Raw genomic sequence first — 20,131 nt, 5'->3', positions numbered from 1 at the left:
AAGAACTCGGACCACTTTGCTGAGGTCATCTGGGGTTCGAGACCCACATTGGACAAAAGATTCCTGCATTGCAGGGGGTTGGACTAGATGACCCCCAAGGTCCTGTCCAATTCAATTATTCTAAAGTCTCTGCAGGCAGGCTTGTCTTCAAGAGCTCCCAAGCAAGCTTCACGACCGCACAAGCCCTCTCGTGTTCCCACAATGAGCCTGAAGCCCTTGCTGTAACTCCGAAGAAGCCATGCAAGCAGCCATTCATTTTTGCCACTCCCTCCTGTGAACAAAAGTAGCTGGTTTCCCTCACACACATACCTTGGCCAGAAAGCTGTTGCGAGCCCCATTTTTACAAAGGATGCATTGCATTTTTCTTAGCATTCCTTTTCCAAAGGAAGGCCTCCTAATGCAGAGCACTCCAGACACCTCCCAGTAGATCCCAATCTGCCTCCTAATGGACACATGCACAGTTTGTTCACATAATATGCCCCTGAGCATCTTGCTTCCCCCACCTAAGCCTCTCAGAATAATTTCCTCTGGGAGGCATCAGGAGAGGAGGGACTTACTTGCCTGCCTGCCTGCCTGCCAGCTAGCAGGCCTCAGTGCAAAAGCAAGGAGTCCTCCAATATTTACCTGGCTGCTAACAACTTCCGTGCCCCTGACAGCTTCTGCCAGATGAGCAAACAGAAGGTGCATCTTGCAGAACCCTTCCCTTATAAAACAAATACATATAAAAGCTAAACTTAGAAATTAGAATTGGATCAAGAAATTACAGTCGTACCTTGGATCCTGAACGTCCTGGAACTCGGGACATTTTGGCTCCCAAACGCCGCAAACCCAGAAGTGATTGTTCTGGTTTTTGAATGTTCTTTTGAAACCCGGGCTTCCGTGGCTTCTGATTGGCTGCAGGAGCTTTCTGCAGCCAATCAGAAGCCACGGTTTGGTTTCTGAAAATTTTGGAAGTCGAACGGACTTCCGGAACAGATTCCGTTTGACTTCCAAGGTATGACTGTACAAGCAAATGGAAGGGGGTGGGAGGGAAGCAGCTTTCATCCAGCCAGAGCTTATGAGTTTTCCCTTTGAACATCCTGACTAAGCTATCTGTCAACAGTAACGTCACACAAGTTTTCTTAGTGTGTGTTTGAATGTGTGAAAATGAGTGATTGATCGTGATAGCCACACACCCTAAAGCCAGGCCTTCGTGTACCTGTCACAAATAGAGGACAAGGTAGTTTCTTGTCCTGTTGCTAAAATGAAGAGCTGTGCCCTTGCTGTCGATCATCCTCTTCTGTTTCTCTAACAGAAGGATGCAGAGGAGAATCCTGTATGTGGCGAAGGAATGCATAGTTCAAAAGGAACACACACACGCAACGTGCTTGATCTTATCAAGACATGAATAATTGGTTTTCTGGAGAAGACCCAAGTGTGTCAGTCTGGCCTCACATCCTGCTCCTAGCTGTGTCTGGCTAGCTGCCTCAAGGCCAGCAGTGCAGGGAGAAGCCTGCGACCCTTCCCTGGTTGACCTATGAACCAAACCCAACATATCCTTTGTATTTTGTTTGATCTTTCAAAGGTAATATTTGTTTGCAAAATGCGTGATGCTGGCACGCTGGGACAGAACCCACATCAGTCCTTGGGACTCAGCTGTGCATCATCACAGATGCTCGTACTTGTCATAATGACTCCTGCCCCGCCTGCTCGGCTGAGTGTGCCGCCCCACCAAAAGTCAAAACGCAACTCAAAAGCGCCATATGAAGTCTATTTCTGAGGGAAGAGGAGCTGCACTGAATGTTATAACGTTGCAGGAAATAGCACAGCCTTGGGTGGAAAGAGCCCTCGCTGCCTCCTACATGTTCCAAAAGGAACAATTACTGTCTTTGGCAATCAGAGGAACGTGAATGGTGGCATCATAAGGCAAGGGGGGGGGAAATCTGAGTGGCTTCCAGGGGGACGCCAGACCCCAAGAGAGCCTGAGAACAGAAGGGGGAGCCAAAGGCAAAGGTTCTTGATACCCCTGCTCTGATTCCCCACTGAAGGAAGAGAGCTTGGTAACTGGGCAGTTCATTTCCTTGGCTTGCTTTGAATTCTGGAAAGTTCCTCCAATCCCTTCCACTGTTTTGGCCAGAGACAGGGAGCCACAGTGATCCCCAAGTGGTGCCCTTGACAGTTTCCTATGGGAGTGAAAGCAATCAGCTCGGTTCAGAAAGGAAAGGAGGTAATCTCCTCCCTCAGGGACCATATCTAAGCTTGTGTACACATTCAGTTCACTCCCACTTCTGGTTTGGAAAGTGGAGTACAGTGGTATCTCGGGTGAAGTACTTAATTCGTTCCGGAGGTCCGCTCTTAACCTGAAACTGTTCTTAACCTGAAGCACCACTTTAGCTAATGGGGCCTCCTGCTGCTGCCGCGCCGCCAGAGCACAATTTCTGTTCTCATCCTGAAGCAAAGTTCTTAACCCGAGGTACTATTTCTGGGTTAGTGGAATCTAACCTGAAGTGTATGTAACCTGAAGAGTATGTAACCCGATGTACCAGTGTACACACAACATTAGCCACAATCCAGATCTATCCTATTGTTTCTGATGAAATACTGTGCTTTGGTGTGTTTCCCCACAAACTAGCTTTGATCCATACTGAGAAGGGGGGGGGGGACGACGACCCCATCTTAGCTGTGCTTTTAAGCCTATAATGTGTGCACAGCCTTTGCCTTTTGACAGGTTTAGCTCTCATTGGATTCAGGGGCCAAGCAGTTTTCTGGCCACCAGGGAGGAGACATGCCACATTTACCCTAACAAAAAGTCTGTGGCACCCAGTGCCTGCCCAGAGACTGGGGAAGGTGCCAGAAAGATTAAACGCAGCAGAGAAATGACGGACTCGCCCATCAGCATCCAATCTGGCTGGAACACACACACCAAACTAGCCAAGAGGCACATTCTGGGCTTTAAGCAGCTCTCCCCTTTCTCCTGGGGTAGGGGGATGTTTTAGCATAAATTGTTCTGGCTTCCAAAGTATCAGTCTTCAGAGGACATCAGAAAGCACGTTTAATTCCACAACTGACATGAAAATAAAGACCAGTTTTGTACAACTGCAGCTGCTAATATCTAAGGCAGTTAGAGAAGTGGGATCATTCCACACCTCGGACTTGGGAGGCAACCTACCACTGGCTAAGATGGAATGATGCTGCTCATTCCTTAACCACCATCTGAGAAGGACCACAGGACTACGTGCTTTCTCTTCCTTCATTTCCCCACCCCTCTGACTCTACAGATTCCTCCTGCTGCTCTTAACCATGATTAAGTCAGCACTATGATTAACCACGGTGATCACGAACTAGAGAAATTCAGCTTGAGAAGGATGCAAAGCTGCCAAGACTACAACTCTCAGGAACACCAGCTGGTAGAGGCTGTTTTGGGACTACATTTCCCTCCAGCCACAGTCAGAGGTCCAAGGCATCTAGGGAAGACTGACCTGCTCCCTTAGCTGGGCTAGAAGGAGTTTTAGCCCCCAACACCTGGAGGGTGCCAGGTCTAACTGAATTCAGAGAGAGACACCAAATCTGAGCTTCCTTCACATCTGTAGCCTCTCTCATAGGGCAGGTCCATCGTGTGCTCTCCACTCCCAAGGTTTGTCCTTTCCACAGAAACAGGCTTTGCAAGTTTGGAACAGGATGGGTTTCCTGGAGAGGGGAAGAGAGAAAGAGAAAGAGAAAGACAGATTGTGCTGATAACAAACACACCCTCCTGGAAAAGGCAGATCATTTCCCATAACGTGAGCTCAAAAAATAGAATTTTTCCAAAGAAAGGAGAGAGGCTGTCCGTTCCCCTGAAGGCAGATCAAAGCAAAGTGGGCTTTGGCGGGGAGGGGGGGGCTGCACCGCTGTTTCCCTGCCCCCCTCCTCGTCCTGCTGCTGCTGCTTGTTCAGATATTCAGCTGCTTTCCTGAAGTGCAATTTGGTGAATCCTCCAAGAGGCCAGGAACTTTTTATACCCCCAGCTGACTACTAGCAACAACTTTGGCTGGCTTGTGGGTTGGCTTCCAAAGTCTCCGGCGAGTCCCCTTCTATTTCTGCAACAAGGGAACAAAGAAATGGCCAAATCAATCCTTTCAGAACATCACTTTCCAAAAATGGTTAACAGGCAACAGCGGTGTTTATCCCAGTCTTCATAAACATTTGCGTGGTGCTAGATGGGTAGGCAAGCTTCCTGTGCTTGTCGGCATGAAGGCTGGGGTCCCCAACCTGGTGCCCTCCAGAGGTTTGGGGCTGCAAGTCCTATCAGTCCTAGTCACTGTGGAGGGGAGGGGCTGCTATATGCATTTATATTTATTATACCACTTAAGACAGAATCAGCTTACCCAAGGGAAGGTGTGTGTGCTACAGCACAGAACACAGAGAAGTAGGAAAAGGGGCCCCAGATACCAGAAAGACCACCTATAACCTATTTCTTACTTTGAAGACGAGTGTGAACATCTTGAATTGGGCCTGGAAACAGAACAGAAACCAGTGCAACCAGTTTTAAAACACAGATTATGCAAGTCCTAAGTGGAACTCCTGCCAACCTAGCAGTTTGAAAGCATGTCAAAGTGCAAGTAGATAAATAGGCACCACTCCGGCGGGAAGGAAAACGGTGTTTCCGTGCGCTGCTCTGGTTCGCCAGAAACTTCTCAAAGCCAATATTGACTGGTGGGCCCCAGTCCTTGCCACCCTTTTCACCAGCATAGATCAAACAGCAATAATACCAGAGGACTGGGGATTGGCAATCATCGTTCCCATATTCAAGAAAGGCTGTAAACTTGATCCAGCCAATTACAGACCAATCAGTCTCTTAAGCATCATCAGCAAACTTTATGCAACTCACTTACGTGAAAAGCTTGCGGACTGGCTGGAACAGGAGCACATCCTAAAGGAAGCCCAGGCTGGTTTCAGGGCACATAGATCAACTCTAGACCAAGGATTGGTATTGCAACATCTAGTGGAGAAATACACCTCAAAGAAAGGAGGCTCTCTCTATGTAGCCTTTGTAGATTTCAAATCAGCCTTCGACTCGATACCCCGGCACAGACTTTGGGAAAAACTAAATGTCACAAACATCGATAGACGTCTTTTGCTTCTTATCCGTAGACTACATGAAAATACTCGGATCCGTGTTAGATGCGACCGTTATGGGAACCTATCAAAGGAAATCCAAAGTTCCCATGGTGTCAAGCAAGGCTGTGTTCTTGCCCCTATTCTTTTTAACTTCTATATAAACTCCCTAGTCGGAAAGATGGAGGAAGCAAGTACTCATTCCCCAAATCTAAATAATACACCAATCCCGGTCCTTTTGTACGCGGATGATGCGGCACTTATTTCCTTCTCTTGTGTGGGTCTAAGAAAACTTTTACGAGCTCTTACAGAGTATTGCGAAGCTGAACACCTAATAATAAATTACACTAAATCAAAAATTATGGTGTTCTCCAAGAGAAAACTCCGACATAAATGGAAAATTAATAACCAACCTATTGAGCAAGTAACATCTTTTAGATATCTTGGAATAATTTTTGATGAGAAGGGATCTTGGTGCCATCAGATTAAGAATTCCATTGTAAATGCGCAAAGATCTTCCAGAGCTACCATAAGATTCTTTTACAGAAAAGGAGGTCAATATGTTCCTGCTGCCTCCCAGGTCTTTGTTGCAAAAATACTTCCACAATTGACGTATGGCACCCAGATATTTAATTGTCAAAAACTCAAGTCCCTGGAATCTGTACAAACTAAATTTTATCGTTCCCTACTAGGGTTACCTACCTGTGTCTCTAACACTGCCATTAGGCTGGAGGTTGGCCAACTCCCTATTAATGCCAGGATATGGATCCTGAAGATTCACTTCTGGCTAAAACTCATATTTTTCCCAGTGGGAGTGGCTCCATTGACTCTACTAGACCCGTTCCAGTCTAAATGGAGATTGTCGCTTTATGAAAAATTGAGGGGCCTGGGGCTTTCCTCACAAGAACTCATAGCCTCAGGCTTTGAGAAGGCTAAAATGATGGTGAGCCAGCGAATTGGAGATGTAGAGCTTCAGGACCATATGAGCAAGATAGATAAATATCCAGCTATCCAAGACTATGGAAAAGGGTTTAATCTAACCCCATATTTGCTGGACCTACAAATCGCAAAATATAGGCGGGCGTTTACCCTTACCAGATTTGATGTATTGCCATCTGCCTTACTAAAGGGCAGATACGAGGGCACACCCTATGCTGAACGAGTTTGCCCATGTGGTCTGAAGGAGGTGGAAACGGCTTCACATGTGCTGTTACACTGCGACCTTTACGGGGATATCAGGTTACTGTTTATCTCCCCTATCGTTCAGAAATTTCCAGGTCGATCTGAATCTCAGCGGCTGAAAATCCTACTAGGAGACAAAAACCCAGAAGTAACACTGAAAGTGGCCAAGTTTTCTGCGGCCGCGATCAAGCGGAGGGCATTAGCTGTAAAAAAGTAAAAGATCTGACCCCTGGATAAGCCCCCCCCCCTTTTTAAGCCCATACATATACTGTAGTGCATATATGAGTATGTATATGTGTGTGGGTGGGTGTGTATATGTGTACTGTTTTTATGTAAAATTTACAACTTTTAATTGACACCATCATTCCCTTGTAAATTATTGCTGCCTTTTATGTTTTTTTCTTCCCTTCTGGTCTATGACCGTAATAAATTTATTCATTCATTCATTCATTCATGTACGCCGGCTCCCTCAGCCAATAAAGCGAGATGAGCACCGCAACCCCAGAGTCGGTCACGACTGGACCTAATGGTCAGGGGTCCCTTTACCTTTTTTAAGTGGAACCCTGGTCAGTCATTTTGCTACTGCATTTTCAGGTCTGCTGAAGTTTCCAAGTGGTCCTGCAATTCTGGGGCAGATGGGAGTCGTAGCCCAAAACAGTTGGAGAGCAGCCCAAAAAGGTTGGAGAGCAACCAGTCAGCAAAGACTTTTCTAAGCAGAAGGAAAACTATCTGGCCCCCCCCCACTATCCTCATCCCTTGAAAATGTTTTGTTTTTAATCAAACAAAGACAATTCATTTCAACCTACTGATGAGATTTCCTGCACCAATTTGAGCCATTCGGCTGTTGCTCTTCTCCAGCTCCATCAGCATCGATTTTTCAAAGGCCAAGGCAGCAACTCGGGAAAAAAACCCTTTGACGTTTTCCCCTGGTGAGAGAGAGAAAGAGAGGGTGGGGAGGTGGAGGAAATGCTGTAACCTTTGAGGGGCTCAAGTATTTAAAGCAGTGTTTCCCAAGTGTGGGTCTCCAGCTGTTTTTGGACTACAATTCCCATCATCCCTGACCACTGGTCTTGCTAGCTATGGATGATGGGAGTTGTAGTCCAAAAACAACTGGAGGCCCAAGTTTGGGAAACACTGCTTTAAAGCGTACATGGCTAACCCGTGGCTCTCGAATTGCAGCAGTTGTAGTTAACTGCTGGCTGGGGATGATGGGAGCTGTAGTCCATCAAAATCCAGAGGGTCATGGGTTAGCCACTCCCGTTTTAAACACAGGGTGGTACTATAGGCAGCTGCCATAAACAAAATAATGGCTTGTGTCTCTTCCAACATCCCTACCCACCCCCCTCCCAAAAATGGGGGGGGGATTCAAGGGACTACCTTTGGCATCTTGGCCTGAGCCTGTGTGGAGTTCCAGAGCAGAAGGGTGCATTTCACAAGGATCAAACTCTGCACCCGAGCAGAGCATCGCTATGAAAGACACTGTCCCACATAAGTCCCTGGGCAAGCTGGCAGCTTAACTCCTTGAAAGAGACCAGCTGGCATGCCCACCCCATCAGCCCTGCAGCACTGGCACTCCCAAACACTTCAATAGGCTCAACTCACCTGTCTTGGCTGAAACGGACCAATATTCTGCCTGCATTTCATTGGCCAGGTGGATGGCGTCCTGTTCTGTCCGCTCACAGGCAGCGTCAGACTGAAAAAGAAAGGAACCACAGCCAAGGAGCAGCAATCTCTATGTTGCACTGCAAATGGGTAAACTTCCCCCTCCCCCCCAAAACACAAATACAGTGGTACCTCGGGTTAAGTACTTAATTCGTTCCGGAGGTCCGTTCTTAACCTGAAGCACCACTTTAGCTAATGGGGCCCTCTCACTGCCGCTGCACGATTTCTGTTCTCATCCTGAAGCAAAGTTCTTAACCCGAGGTAATACTTCTGGGTTAGCGGAGTCTGTAACCTGAAGCGTATGTAACCCGAGGTACCACTGTATGACCTACCTAACAGCCGTTTTTCCTTCTTAAGAACAGAGAGGGATTTGCTTCTGCAAAATGTGGCCATGAGTTGGCTTTCGAGAGATTAGACCAGCTTTTCCCAACTAGGGATGGGCAAGTCTGTCAATCCCAACTTCTCTCACCTTTTCAGCCCCCCATGCCCCACCCAATTCAGTTTGCTGCATTTCCACATTAGTTTGCTCCCCCCAAAAAGCAGGTCCTTGCAAAAATTCTTAAGTGTTTTAGGGCACATTTTTCCTGTGAACAGTTTCGCTTGATAAACACAGATGCTTACAAGTCATTTCCACTATGCCTTTTTATGCACTTTTGGGGGCTGGTGAACTGTATAGGAACATTTGGAGAAGGGCAAATTTCTAAAGATAAAAGCTGAGTTTTCCTTCATTTTTTTTTTAAAAAGGAAGTGTGAATGAGATGAGATTTGCATTTAGAAGTGAACCACATTGGATTCCTGCCCCCCATCTCTCTCTCTAACCAGATGCCCTCCAGATGTTTCAGTTGGCAACTCCCACCAGCCCCAGCATCGTCCAGCTATGTGGGCTGTGATGGAAGCTGCCGTCCAAAACATCTGGAGGGCAAAGGCTGAATTAGACCAATGCATTGAATAATTAGTCTGCCAAACAGAAGCTGTAGAAGACTGTGCCACCTTTTAAGCTCTGCCTGCTGGCACTAAAAAGCATCTGACCATACGTGGTTGGATACATAAGATAAGATTTTCTTGTGTTCAGCACAAGAAAATTTTGCTTCCTTCTACCTGGGCAATTATTATATTCTTATTTCACAGTGTATGGAAAATGTAACACATGAACCTGCCCTTACATTTGAACCCGTATTTTAATTAACTGTTTTTTTCTTTTTCTATTATGTTTTATTGTAATTTTATTAGTGTTAACCACCCTGAGCCTGATTGTGGCCGGGGAGGGCAGGGTATAAATAATATATATATATTATTTTTTATTATTATTTGAACCCCAAAGGAAAAAAATAGCATTTATGGTGGTGTTCTGCTGATTGAATTTTTCTACGGTATCTGCTCTCTGTTATTTGGAAAATACAAATTCTGTCCTTCTCCTACGTTTTATAACTTTATTTTTTTCTTGTTTGTTTATTTTAACTTTTGACTTAACATTGATAAAAAACCTTTATTATAAAAAAGAACTTGTATCCATCCCATGTACAGCTATTACAGTAAAGGGGAGAAGCTGCCTTTAAGCATCTGTTGTCAGCCTAGATAGGCTGCTGGTCTCTTCTGAGTTTTAAACCTGCATTTTCCTCCCGCTGCCTTACCAAAGAAGTCTGTCCAGAACTGACAAGTGCATAATCCTTTGGGGGGTACATTTCCCCTGCTTCAGCAGGGCAAGGAGCTGATGAGCAGAAATGGTTTGAAAAGACACCAGGAAAGAGTTTGTGCTAGAGGCTGCTCAGGATGATGATGATGAAGAAGAAGAAGAACTCAACTCAACAGCAAGAAAAGTGAATTCTGAATCCTTGTCGGGTCTTGGCTATGGAATGAACCACAGACCACAGGGATCCCTTGCTCCAGCTTCTGCACACAAAGGACATTGTCCCTCTCTCTGCTTCAGGCCCCTTTTATCTATGTGTCCTGCATGCGTCGGCCAGGCTTGTCCCAAGTGCTCCCAACTGGAGGCTTCATACTGCAGGCCAGATGTTCTGATACAGGTCACTGTTGTGCACCCACACATTCCGTTTCCCCCAGTTGTGGTTATTGGTTGCAGTTACGCTGCAGTTACTGATGGCTAGAACTTCTTCTAGCCCTGCTGTTAGGCAAGTTGAGCTCCCAGCCATCATCACACAGTTACCATCCAGACGGGACAAATAAATTGTGCATGGAAACTGCAGTTCCGTAATACTGCTCAAGGTTCCGAGTAGAGCAGCTGCAGCATTTATTTTGCGAGCTGCCATGCACTTACCACTAAATCTTTTTTTGTTCCAACAAGAAAGACGAAGCTGGAGCCTGGTTCATTTTCCCTCAATGCATCCTCCAGCCACTGCCTGAAAAAGGAGGAGGAGGAGGAGGACAGAGGAAATGTCTGAAGGATTTAGAATGCACAAGATGGCTGAGTTTCATGTAAATGCCTTTAATGTTTGATGTTTTATTATGCTTTTATATGTACTGGAAGCTGTCCAGATGTGGCTGTGGCAACACAGCCAGATGGGTAGGGTATAAATGATATGATGCAGGCAGTTTGCGTAGGATGAAAAATGACAAGGGATCAGCCCAGTGTGGAGAGTTCTGGAGGGAATGGGGGCTGTATACACACCATACATTTAAAGCACACAAAACTCAAACAGAATCCTGGGAACCATCACAGGGCTACTATTCACAGTACTCTTAAACCAGTGATGGCCAAACTTGGCCCTCCAGCTGTTTTGGGACTACAATTCCCATCATCCCTGATGACTGGTCCTGTTATCTAGGGATGATGGGAGTTGTAGTCCAAAAACCGCTGGAGGGCCAAGTTTGGCCATCACTGCCTTAAACAAACTACAGTTTCCAGAATTTTGCAAAGAAGGAGAATGGGCATTAAATGTGTTTTAAAGGAATGGTGCGCAGGAAGCCTCCTAGAAGAGGAAGAAATACAATGTTGATAGAACGGGGAGCCCCACAAAGTTCTGCTCTCATCAGTAGTAGTTTGGGCCAACTGTACATGGCAGTATTAATACTTTTCAGAGCTGAAAAGATGAATAAATAAGCAACTTATGATAGTGACATGCTAGATATAAGGATTTATCAGGCATTTCTCAAGTGGGAAGCCGGCACTGCTTGCTCGTAACTGACCACCTGATATTGTTCTCCATGTTAGGATTGGTCTTTGAATAAGAAGAAGAAGAAGAAGAAGAAGAAGAAGAAGAAGAAGAAGAAGAAGAAGAAGAGGAGGAGGAGGAGGAGGAGTTTGGATTTGATATCCTGCTTTATCACTACCCGAAGGAGTCTCAAAGCGGCTAACATTCTCCTTTCCCTTCCTCCCCCACAACAAACACTCTGTGAGGTGAGTGGGGCTGAGAGACTTCAAAGAAGTGTGAATGGCCCAAGGTCACCCAGCAGCTGCATGTGGAGGAGCGGAGACACGAACCCGGTTCCCCAGATTACGAGACTACCGCTCTTAACCACTACACCACACTGGCTCTCATAAACAGGTGAGCAAGAGCCTAGGTCGGCCTTTGGACTACAACTCCCATCAGACCCTTGGCTGTGCTGGCTGAGGCTGATGGGAGTTGTAGTCCAAAACATGTGAAGGAGATACAGTTGGGGAAGGCCAGCCCCATCTCCTGCACAGTTCCCCCACCATGAGCAAACTCACTGACACACGCTCCATTGTCCACCTGCCACATGTTGGCCGATTCCATTTATCCTGAAACAGAACCCCTGATCTTGGGTCTGATTGTGTGGTATATGAAAGTACAGAAAGTGATCCATTGGAGGAAAGCAGTAATGAGAGGAACTGGGGATTAGCAAGATGAGAACAGGAGGAAGGGGCAGAGGGGAGAGGAAATGGAAACCAGAGAAAGAGGAACACACACCATATGTTCTTCCCTCTTGAGAAAAAATAATATCTCCTCCTCTGCCAGTCCCCTTGGAGCAATGCCTCGTGTCTGGCCCACCAAAGGGGGTGAGCAACTTAGCCATCTTTACCAAGTGCAGACGGAAAACCCTGGAGGGAAGCCGGGCAGGGAGGCCCCCGTGGGACAGATAAATGGTGCCAGCACCAGGGAAATACAAACACCTCCAGGGAATATGTCAAAGGCTAAACAGAAACAAGACAGCAGGAAGGAGAGGGAGAGGGAGAGGGAGAGGGAGAGGGAGAGGGAGAGAGAGAGAGAGAGAGAGAGAGAACGAACTCACAGGGAAACTGTCTGCCACCAATTTCACATGAAGAGCAGCGATTTCTGTGTCACAAGGCAATGAGCTAATAAGAACCTCATTCTTTCAGCAAGTGCGACCGAAACCTCAATACCAACCCTCTCTATTTATCGGGGTGGGAAACCTGTGGCCAGTGGTGGTGGGAAGGGACTGGCAGAGAGACTGAACAGGAAGTGGAACCAGAGCCAACTCATTTTGGTTTTCTCCCTATCCTCCTCCTTCCTGCTCACACCCACTGACAGGCCCACCCTGCTTAAGCCTGTCTAATCCCCCCCTCCAGTCCTCAGGAAAGTTTCTGCAAGAAAGAATGGCAAGGACTTACTTGGTGTGATCCAAAGTCTGGATGTCGGCCAAATCAAAGACTGTTATAATCACTGCAACGAAACCAAGAGAGAATTAGGAGACATTCTAGGTCCAGAAGGCAGGAGAAAGGAGTCGTTTTAGTTCTGACTCAGCAGACATCCTGAAGGAAAGAGGCTGGGGACACAGCGCTGGCTTAAAATGCAACCGAGTTGTTCTTTTCCTCAAAACTAGATTTTTTTGGGGGGGGGGATGCTTCAAAATGCAGTATTTAATCAGAAACAACAGGACTGGGGCAAAGTCGTGTCTACACGGCTCCCCAAACCAGCGGCGGCAGTGCCCTGGAGGCAGTGGTGCCCTGCAAGACGAAAAGAATCCGTTCTGTGATTCTCTTCGTCTAGCAGTTTTTTCGTCTTGCGAAGCAAGCCCATTGACGGATTAGCGCTATTAGCGGCTTCTAGCGGCTTATCTGCTGATCGGATCAGCCGATTAGCGGCTTAGCGGTTTAGAAAAAGGGGGGGGGGGAATCAGCAGGAACTCGCAAGACATTGTCGTCTTGCGAAGCAAGCCCATAGGAAATTCGTTTTGCGAAGCACCTCCAAAACGGAAAACTCTTTCTTCTAGCGAGTTTTCTGTCTTGCGAGGCATTTGTCTTGCGGGGCACCACTGTAAATGGGAGAATGTCTGCAGCCCCCAGGAGTCAGCTTTTGCCCTGCTAGCAGTGGTGTAGCGTGGGGGGTGCAGGGGGGGCCGGCCGCACCGGGCGCAACATCGGGGGGGGCACGCTCACACTCGCAGCTCTCTGCCCCTACCTGGCTCACTCACTCTCTCTCACTGCAGTGCTGGCTGCGCAAATCCGATCCGAGCTGCTGGGTCGCCGCCCACTGTGGAGGGGGTGGGTGCCAGGCGTGCGGTGCGGAGAGAGAGAGAGGGACTATCTGGGGGAGGGACAGTGCAGCGGCTGCCCAGCGCAGCGCTGAGCACGGGAGAGAACCACATCAGACCAGCCCAGGCAGCAGCAAGAAGAAGCTGGCAGCGGCGGCAGGTTAGGGGTTAGGGGGCGCAAATTACTTGCCTTGCCCCGGGTTAGGGGGCGCAAATTACTTGCCTTGCCCCGGGTGCTGACAACCCACGCTACGCCGCTGCCTGCTAGCAAGGAAGCAAAAAGCTTTTGCCTCACCTTCTGCTCCTCTGTAGTAGGCGGATGCAATGCACTTGAACTTCTCCTGGCCGGCTGTATCCCATCTGGGCAAGAGTGGAATAAGGGAAGTTTGATCAGTCATGGTGAGAGAGGGCCTGAGTGAGCCCAGGGATTAAGCAAATGGCTTAGGAGTACAAGCAGAAGAAGACTGTGATGCTTGAGTCAATGTCATCTGGAAGATGCCCTTTTTCCTTTTTAATCACACTTCCGTCTTGGCCACTGGCCTTGCTGGCTGCTGGGGGGAGTTGGAGCTCAGCAAACAACTGAAAGATCCCCACAGATCCCCCTGCCCCTTGGTTTACAACTAGTAAAAAGTCTGTTTCTCAAAATGAATAATGGCTGCTCAGCCATTACTGGTCCCCTGAATGAAAGCTGTTCAACAGTGGAATGGACTTTAAAAACTTCGCTGGAGTTTTTAAAACAGAGGTTGAATGGGCATCTGTCATGGATGCCTTAGCTGAGATTCCTGCGTTGCAGGGGGTTGGACTAGATGACCCTTTGTGTTCCTTCCAGCTCTATGGTTCTATGATTCTTTGATTCTGGCTGGCTCTGTTAAAACATCCCACACGTATGGTGAGCCGCGTGTTCATTTCCAACTTACATCTGAAGATTGTATGGAACTCCAGCTATCTCAAAACGCTCAATTTCAAAATCCACTCCAATGGTTGCCTTGTAATCCCGGTCAAAAACATCTTTACAAAACCTGCAAGGGAAAAATGGGGAGTACCCACCTTATTGTTATTATTATTGTTGCTATTATTGCTATTGTTGTTATTATTATTGGCTGCTTTAGATGGTTTTTAATATTGTGCTTTAATTCTGTAACCTGCTCTGGGACCTTAAGGTGAAGGGCAGGAAAGAAAATAAATAAGGGTGTGGGAATGCTGACAAGAGGATGTTTGAAAGAAAGAGCAATGAAAAAAAGGCGAGGGAAGAAGACATGTTGGCTACCTCTGCCTTAAATCAAAAGTTTTCACATAGTAGTAGTATTTAAGAAATATTCCACTACAGTATTATTATTTATTCAATTTATATACCACCCTTAGATCCCAGGGTGGTGAACAACATTAAAAACACATTACAGAACATCAAGGATAAAAACATAATAAAAAGCATACTATCGGCCAGATAATAAAATAGTCATCATAATAACAGTCCTCTCCCCCACACTTTCACAGGCCATAGATTCTTTGATAGCCCTAGGCCTGGGTAAAGAGGAATGTTTTTGCCTGGCGCCTAAAGACATGTAATGATGGCACCAGGTGAGCCTCTCTGGGAAGTGCATCCCACAATTGGGGGGCCACCACAGAAAAGGCCCGCTCTCTTGTACTAAATAAACTCTCTGAGAAAACCCTAGTAACCATTGTATGTGAGCGGAAGCTGTGTGGTTAAACACGCATCTAAGAGCCTTTCCAAGTTCTGAGCAGGAGGAACTCAAAAACAGAGACTGGCAGCTGTGTTCATAGGCATGGGTCAGGAGGAGACACATAACTGTAACCTGGGGTGTCTCCTCTTCTTGGTACCATCCTTAAGGAGTGCTTCGCAAGCACTGCTTCAGGCAGGTGGTAGCTACGATGCAAACTGGTCAGCCAGAAAAGACTGAGGTCAGTGGCTGCACTTTGAGGCTGGAACTTTGGACAGTCTTTGACAAACACCACTAAAACTACGTGTCAAAACAGATTTGTACCTGTTGATGAGGCTTGTTTTTCCAACATAGAGGTCTCCCACCACAACCACTTTTGATATTTTTAGCCTGAAACACACATGTTGGTTTTTTTTTTCACATTGCACAGTGTCATTGAAATGGAAGAACCATATCAGATTAATACTTCTATTCGGACCAATAAAAACATTACAAAGAACACATACAGTATATGAGATACAAATAGTGCAGAGTAAAACACAAAAAATGCTTAAATAATAATTATTCTACCATAATCTGAATAAACTAGACAATACCCCAGATCCCTGAAATAAGCGTGTGTGAACCTTTCTTCAGCTTCTTGCGATCTTATTTGTGCTGCAATGTTCCTTCTAAATTGTCAACAGGTATCATTTTTTTTAGATTTTAAGGTTACATAGGCATTTGACACCCCAGCAATTTTGAAACCTTGCAAAACGTATATTTTTAAGATTACAGGTCAGTTCCAAAATACATAAGGAAACATTGCCTGTGACCGAAACTCTTGTTACGGCACAAAGCGGCATTTCTCCTTGATGCAGACTCACCCAACAGTGCCTGTGTTCTGTCTCCGACAGGCACTCCTCACCTGGGCGTGGAAGTGATCTTTGAGCTGGAGGCAGGCCTCAGGTGTGTACCACTGCAGACACACAGGAAGCAGGAGCATGAGATCAGCTGGGCCAGGATTTTACCTAGCCAGTCCTCTAGGACAGCTTTGCCGGCCCAAGGCAAAATGTAGGACAGGCTCTGTTTTAGCGAATGCCTCAGGCCAGAGGGTTTCAACCTTTTCAGGTTCACGGCTCCCTTGACCAACTACATTCTTTCTATGGCACCCCTGGGAGGCTCAGGAGCCCAGTAAGGTCACCCCTTGCCTGCAGAGCCGGCACCTCTGGCTTTTCAAACATCTTCCGTTCCCTCAGCCTCCTCTCCTCTCCCCTCTCCTTAGGAGTCCTCTGGGCAGCCACTGCTGCTGCTCCTGGTCTCTGAGCTCCCCCCCCCCACATAAAAAAGAGGTGCTTCCTCACACTGCCCCACAGGGCACCCCCCCCAGCCAGCCCCAAAGGCACTATTTGCCTAAGGAGCTTGTGGCCAGGGCTGCTGCTGTAACAAACAGCCATGCAAGCCTTTGGGAGGCAGAAACGCAAGAGGGCATCAGGGGAGGGAGGGAAGGAAAGAGGGGCAGAGGCTGGTGTGGCCCGTGGCACCCCTGACCACCATTCAAGGCACGTCAGGGTGCCACGACTCACTGGTTGAAAACCACCGCCTCAGGCTGTCAGGGAACTAGCCCAGCGGACACAGGAGGACAGTTTGCCTACCTTGGGGAAGTGGGAGATGGTTCTGTCTCTGCTCACAGGTGGCGTCACATGCAGGAAGTTGGCCTTCATTGCCCAAATTCAGCGGGTGCTGACAATACAAACCAGAAAACAATTATCAGGGTCATATCAGGGGACTTGCCAACGGCAAAACACAACACCAGCACTTAACGCTTGCCTTTTTGCAGTCCTGACAAAAGTAGTTTTTTGGTTTTTTTGTAAGGTATTCCTAGAACTGGGTACATTTATTGCCTCTTAGGCAGAGCAGAGCCATCAGGGCTGGTAGCCAAGGATAGCCTCGTCCTCCATGAATTTGTCCAATTCTGTAATTTCCCAGTCTGGACTGTACTAAAAACTTGTGGGGGTGTCTGTTTTCCCTGACTAGTAGTTCCATGTCTGACTGCAAGCTAAGGAAGTTAGCAGCCTGTTGGCTGGTGAGCCTGGCATTTTCCTGAATAATAAAACAACAAGGCCTTTCATGGATAAAGGATATCGCCAGGATGTTGCCATAGCAGAGGTGAGTGGCATTCTGAGCTTACAATAGCCCAGAAAGAGGGCACAGGGTGACTCCCTTTGCGAGGGCCTCATTTCACAGTGAACATGCCTTTATCCATTTGGATTATATTTTAACTCACTTTAACCGTCTCCCCGGCCGCCTCGTGCCACTCCAGAGGCTCAGCTGGAAAACAACTTCAGTTAGCAAACCGCAATGGTCCTGTCCGTCATTATGCAAGTCCCCCATCTGTCATAATGTTAATTTAAAACTCATGATCCATCTGATTTCCAAAATGAACTTAGGAGGCTAACAAAGCAGGAAATGCCATACAGTATTTAAAAGCCTATGTCATGCCCACCATTCCTAAAAAACAACAACCCCACCAGCAGCCGTAAAATATCAGGATTAGAAACCAACACCAGGACCAAAGTCTGGGCATAGCAGCATGACACCAAAACTAACCCAGGAGCATTCAGCCAAAAGTCTTTTCCGGAACAGCTTTGTTTTGCAAAGGAGAAGAGAAGTCTTCTCCAGCCTACAGTTGTTGTTTTTCCAAAGCATCTGAAGGGCACCATGTTGGAGGGAACCGAGTGTCAGGGCCTAATGGCTCTCACTTGGCATTCCTCAGGAAAAGCCATACACTAGGGCTGGGGAACATTCATGGCTCTCCAGATGTTGATGGACTCCCAACTCCCATCAGCCCCAGCCAGCATGACCAAGGTTTGTGGATGAGGGGAGCTGAATAGCTCAGTTGGTAGAGCACAAGACTCTTAATCTCAAGGTTGTGGGTTCGTGCCCCATGTTGGGCAATAGATTCCTGCATTGCAAGGGGTTGGACGTGATGACCCTCATGGTCCCTTGCAACTCTATAGTTCTATGATTCTATGAATATGGGGAAGGCTTCGTAGCTCAGTGGTAGAACATGTGCTTTGCATGCAGAAGGTCCCAGGTTCTATCACCAATGGCATCTCTAGGTAGCAGTGGGACACACGCCTCACTTGAAGCTGCTGCCAACCAAACCAGTGTTTCCGTGCGCTCTGGCACTCGTCACGGTGTCCCGTTGCACCAGAAGCGGTTTAGTCCTGGGACTTATGTTCACATGTGGTCAGGATGTAAATATGTACACATTTTTTGCCAAAGGGTGTTAAGGGAGATAACAGAAATCACTGGGTCCAGAGGTAGAATTATTATCAATTTACAATGGGGTGGGAGGTTCGCATGCTATGAAGGACTTGTTCACAAATTTATTGACAGCTGCACGACTTATTATAGCTAGGAAGTGGAAGGGACAAGGTGAATATAAAATGGAAGAATGGTATAAAGAGGTGTGGGACATAGCAATTAATGATAAATTAACATGTGCTATTAAGGTAAGATGAGGAATATGCAGGAGAAATTATTTTAAGGAGATGTGGAAGGTATTTGTAGAAGTTGTACTGTTAAAACAGAAAGGGGTCAAACCATCGCAAGAGGTGTTGAAATTTTGGGAGGTTGGATAGTTACAATGGAATGGTCTTGGGGGTGGGGTGCACATTTTTATTTTTATTTATTTATTATTACTTTGTTAAAAGAAAAGAAAAAACCAAAAAAGAAGCGGTTTAGTTCCAGAAAGCTATCTGTGGACAAACGCCAGCTCCCTCGGCCTGAAATGAGATGAATGCCGTACCCCATAACGAAGTTTGACTGGGCTTAACTGTCCAGGGGTCCTTTACCTTTTTTACCTTTATATGGTGTCGCGTAAATAAACAAATAAAACACTTAGAGGGCACCAAGTTGGCAAAGGCGGCATGGGGTGTGTGGTTGTGGTTGTGTAGGACCATTTGGATGTAAAAATGCACCTGTAAGTCTCTCTCTCTCTCTCTCATGCTTTCTTTTCCAGGTGTGGCGATTTGTTTGTGAATTCTAGAAAGAGCATGGTGGAGAAAACTGCTGTACAATCTCCTCTATGTGGGTTTTGCATTTCTGTTACAAACAGGTAAAAGAGGAGGGGGAACCAATTAAGCCTTATGTGGATGGTAGGGAGGGAAATCACCCTAGATCAGCCAGTCTGAAGCTGCAAGGTTGCCATGAACAGCTTGCAGAATCACTTGGTCTAAGCTGGCCTTTGGATAATTTGCAAAAAAAGCAAGGTGGTGGGGGGCTGATCCTATTCCCCACCACCACCCCAGCAGACCAGGGGCTTTCCCCTGCCCTCCCCCTCAGCATTTACAAAAAAAGGGGCAATATGGGCAAAGAGTGAGAGGAAAAACGACTCACCATGCAAGAGCTGCTTCCAGGTCTGGAAAGGGGCTGCCGCATCACCATAGGAACCAGAGCGCCTCCCTCTCAGAAGGTGGAGTTAAAATGCAGAGAAACCAACCACCTGAGAGATATGGCAAACCTTAAAAACCACTGAGAAGAAGGGAGAAAACCTGGTTAATGAATGCCAGATGTTGGCATGCTCAGCTGAGCAACGCCTCCTGCTGCTTGTATAAAGCTGGACAGCTTTTATTAAAGAAAAAAGGGGAAAAGGAAAAGAACTGAATCACCAGCATTATTAAAAATACTGTTGTTTTTATTCCTTCCGTTTATAACCCAGCTTTTCATCTAGGGAGCTCAAGGAGGTTTACATGGTTGTCCAACTTCCCATTTCATCCTCACAACAACCCTGTGAGGTAGGTTAAGACTGAGAGACGGTGACTGGCGCCCAGGGTTGGCCAGTGAGTTTCATGGCAGAGTGGGGGATTCGAACCCTGATCTCTCCTAGGTCTTCGCCCCAAACCCTAACCGTTACACCACAGTGGCTCTGGTTTATATCCGGACAAATGTTTGCAACAATCGTATTTCACTGGAAACAAAACAAGGAGACCATGTACACCACCCTGAGCTTCTTGGAAGAAACTATAGAGGCAACGCAACGCAATCAATTAAGAGCGTTCAGCATTTACCCAACCTGGAGCCTTGCAAGTACTTTGGACTACAACTCCCATCAGCCTCAGCGAGCACAGGGCTGGTGA

The 20,131-nt window shown here is 46.9% G+C and overlaps 1 protein-coding gene across 2 annotated transcripts; it reads right to left on the bottom strand.

The window, feature by feature from the left end:
• Window positions 1-3,013: 3,013 nt before the first annotated feature.
• Window positions 3,014-20,035, bottom strand: RAB36 (RAB36, member RAS oncogene family). Of its 2 annotated transcripts, XM_083478888.1 has the most exons (12): window positions 19,392-20,035; window positions 17,275-17,318; window positions 16,643-16,730; window positions 15,875-15,966; window positions 15,333-15,398; window positions 14,247-14,348; window positions 13,625-13,689; window positions 12,467-12,518; window positions 10,193-10,274; window positions 7,858-7,948; window positions 7,062-7,181; window positions 3,014-4,055 (listed from the first exon to the last, which is right to left on the bottom strand). In XM_083478888.1, the coding sequence occupies exons 3-12, from the start codon at window positions 16,709-16,711 to the stop codon at window positions 3,991-3,993; spliced, it is 804 nt and encodes a 267-aa protein (XP_083335014.1). In that variant the 5' UTR covers window positions 16,712-16,730; window positions 17,275-17,318; window positions 19,392-20,035; the 3' UTR covers window positions 3,014-3,990. The 2 variants fall into 2 exon arrangements, with proteins under 2 accessions (XP_083335014.1, XP_083335013.1); XM_083478887.1 differs by lacking the exon at window positions 17,275-17,318 and having other exon boundaries at window positions 19,392-20,034.
• Window positions 20,036-20,131: the final 96 nt, after the last annotated feature.

The sequence above is a fragment of the Podarcis liolepis genome (assembly GCF_965112155.1).
Source record: "Podarcis liolepis genome assembly, chromosome: 15".
Lineage (NCBI taxonomy): Eukaryota > Metazoa > Chordata > Lepidosauria > Squamata > Lacertidae > Podarcis > Podarcis liolepis.
The sequence above is the reverse complement of the archived record's forward strand: the minus strand, read 5'-3'. Positions and strand labels throughout refer to the sequence as shown.

Excerpts from the sequence above, each read along its gene's own strand:
- RAB36 (XM_083478888.1), bottom strand. The coding sequence starts at position 16,711 with ATGAAGGCCAACTTCCTGCATGTGACGCCACCTGTGAGCAGAGACAGA. Across the intron at positions 14,349-15,332 it reads AAAACAAGCCTCATCAACAG|GTTTTGTAAAGATGTTTTTG; the intron begins GTACAAATCTGT and ends TTTCCCTTGCAG. Across the intron at positions 7,182-7,857 it reads GTCCGTTTCAGCCAAGACAG|GGGAAAACGTCAAAGGGTTT; the intron begins GTGAGTTGAGCC and ends CTCTCTCACCAG.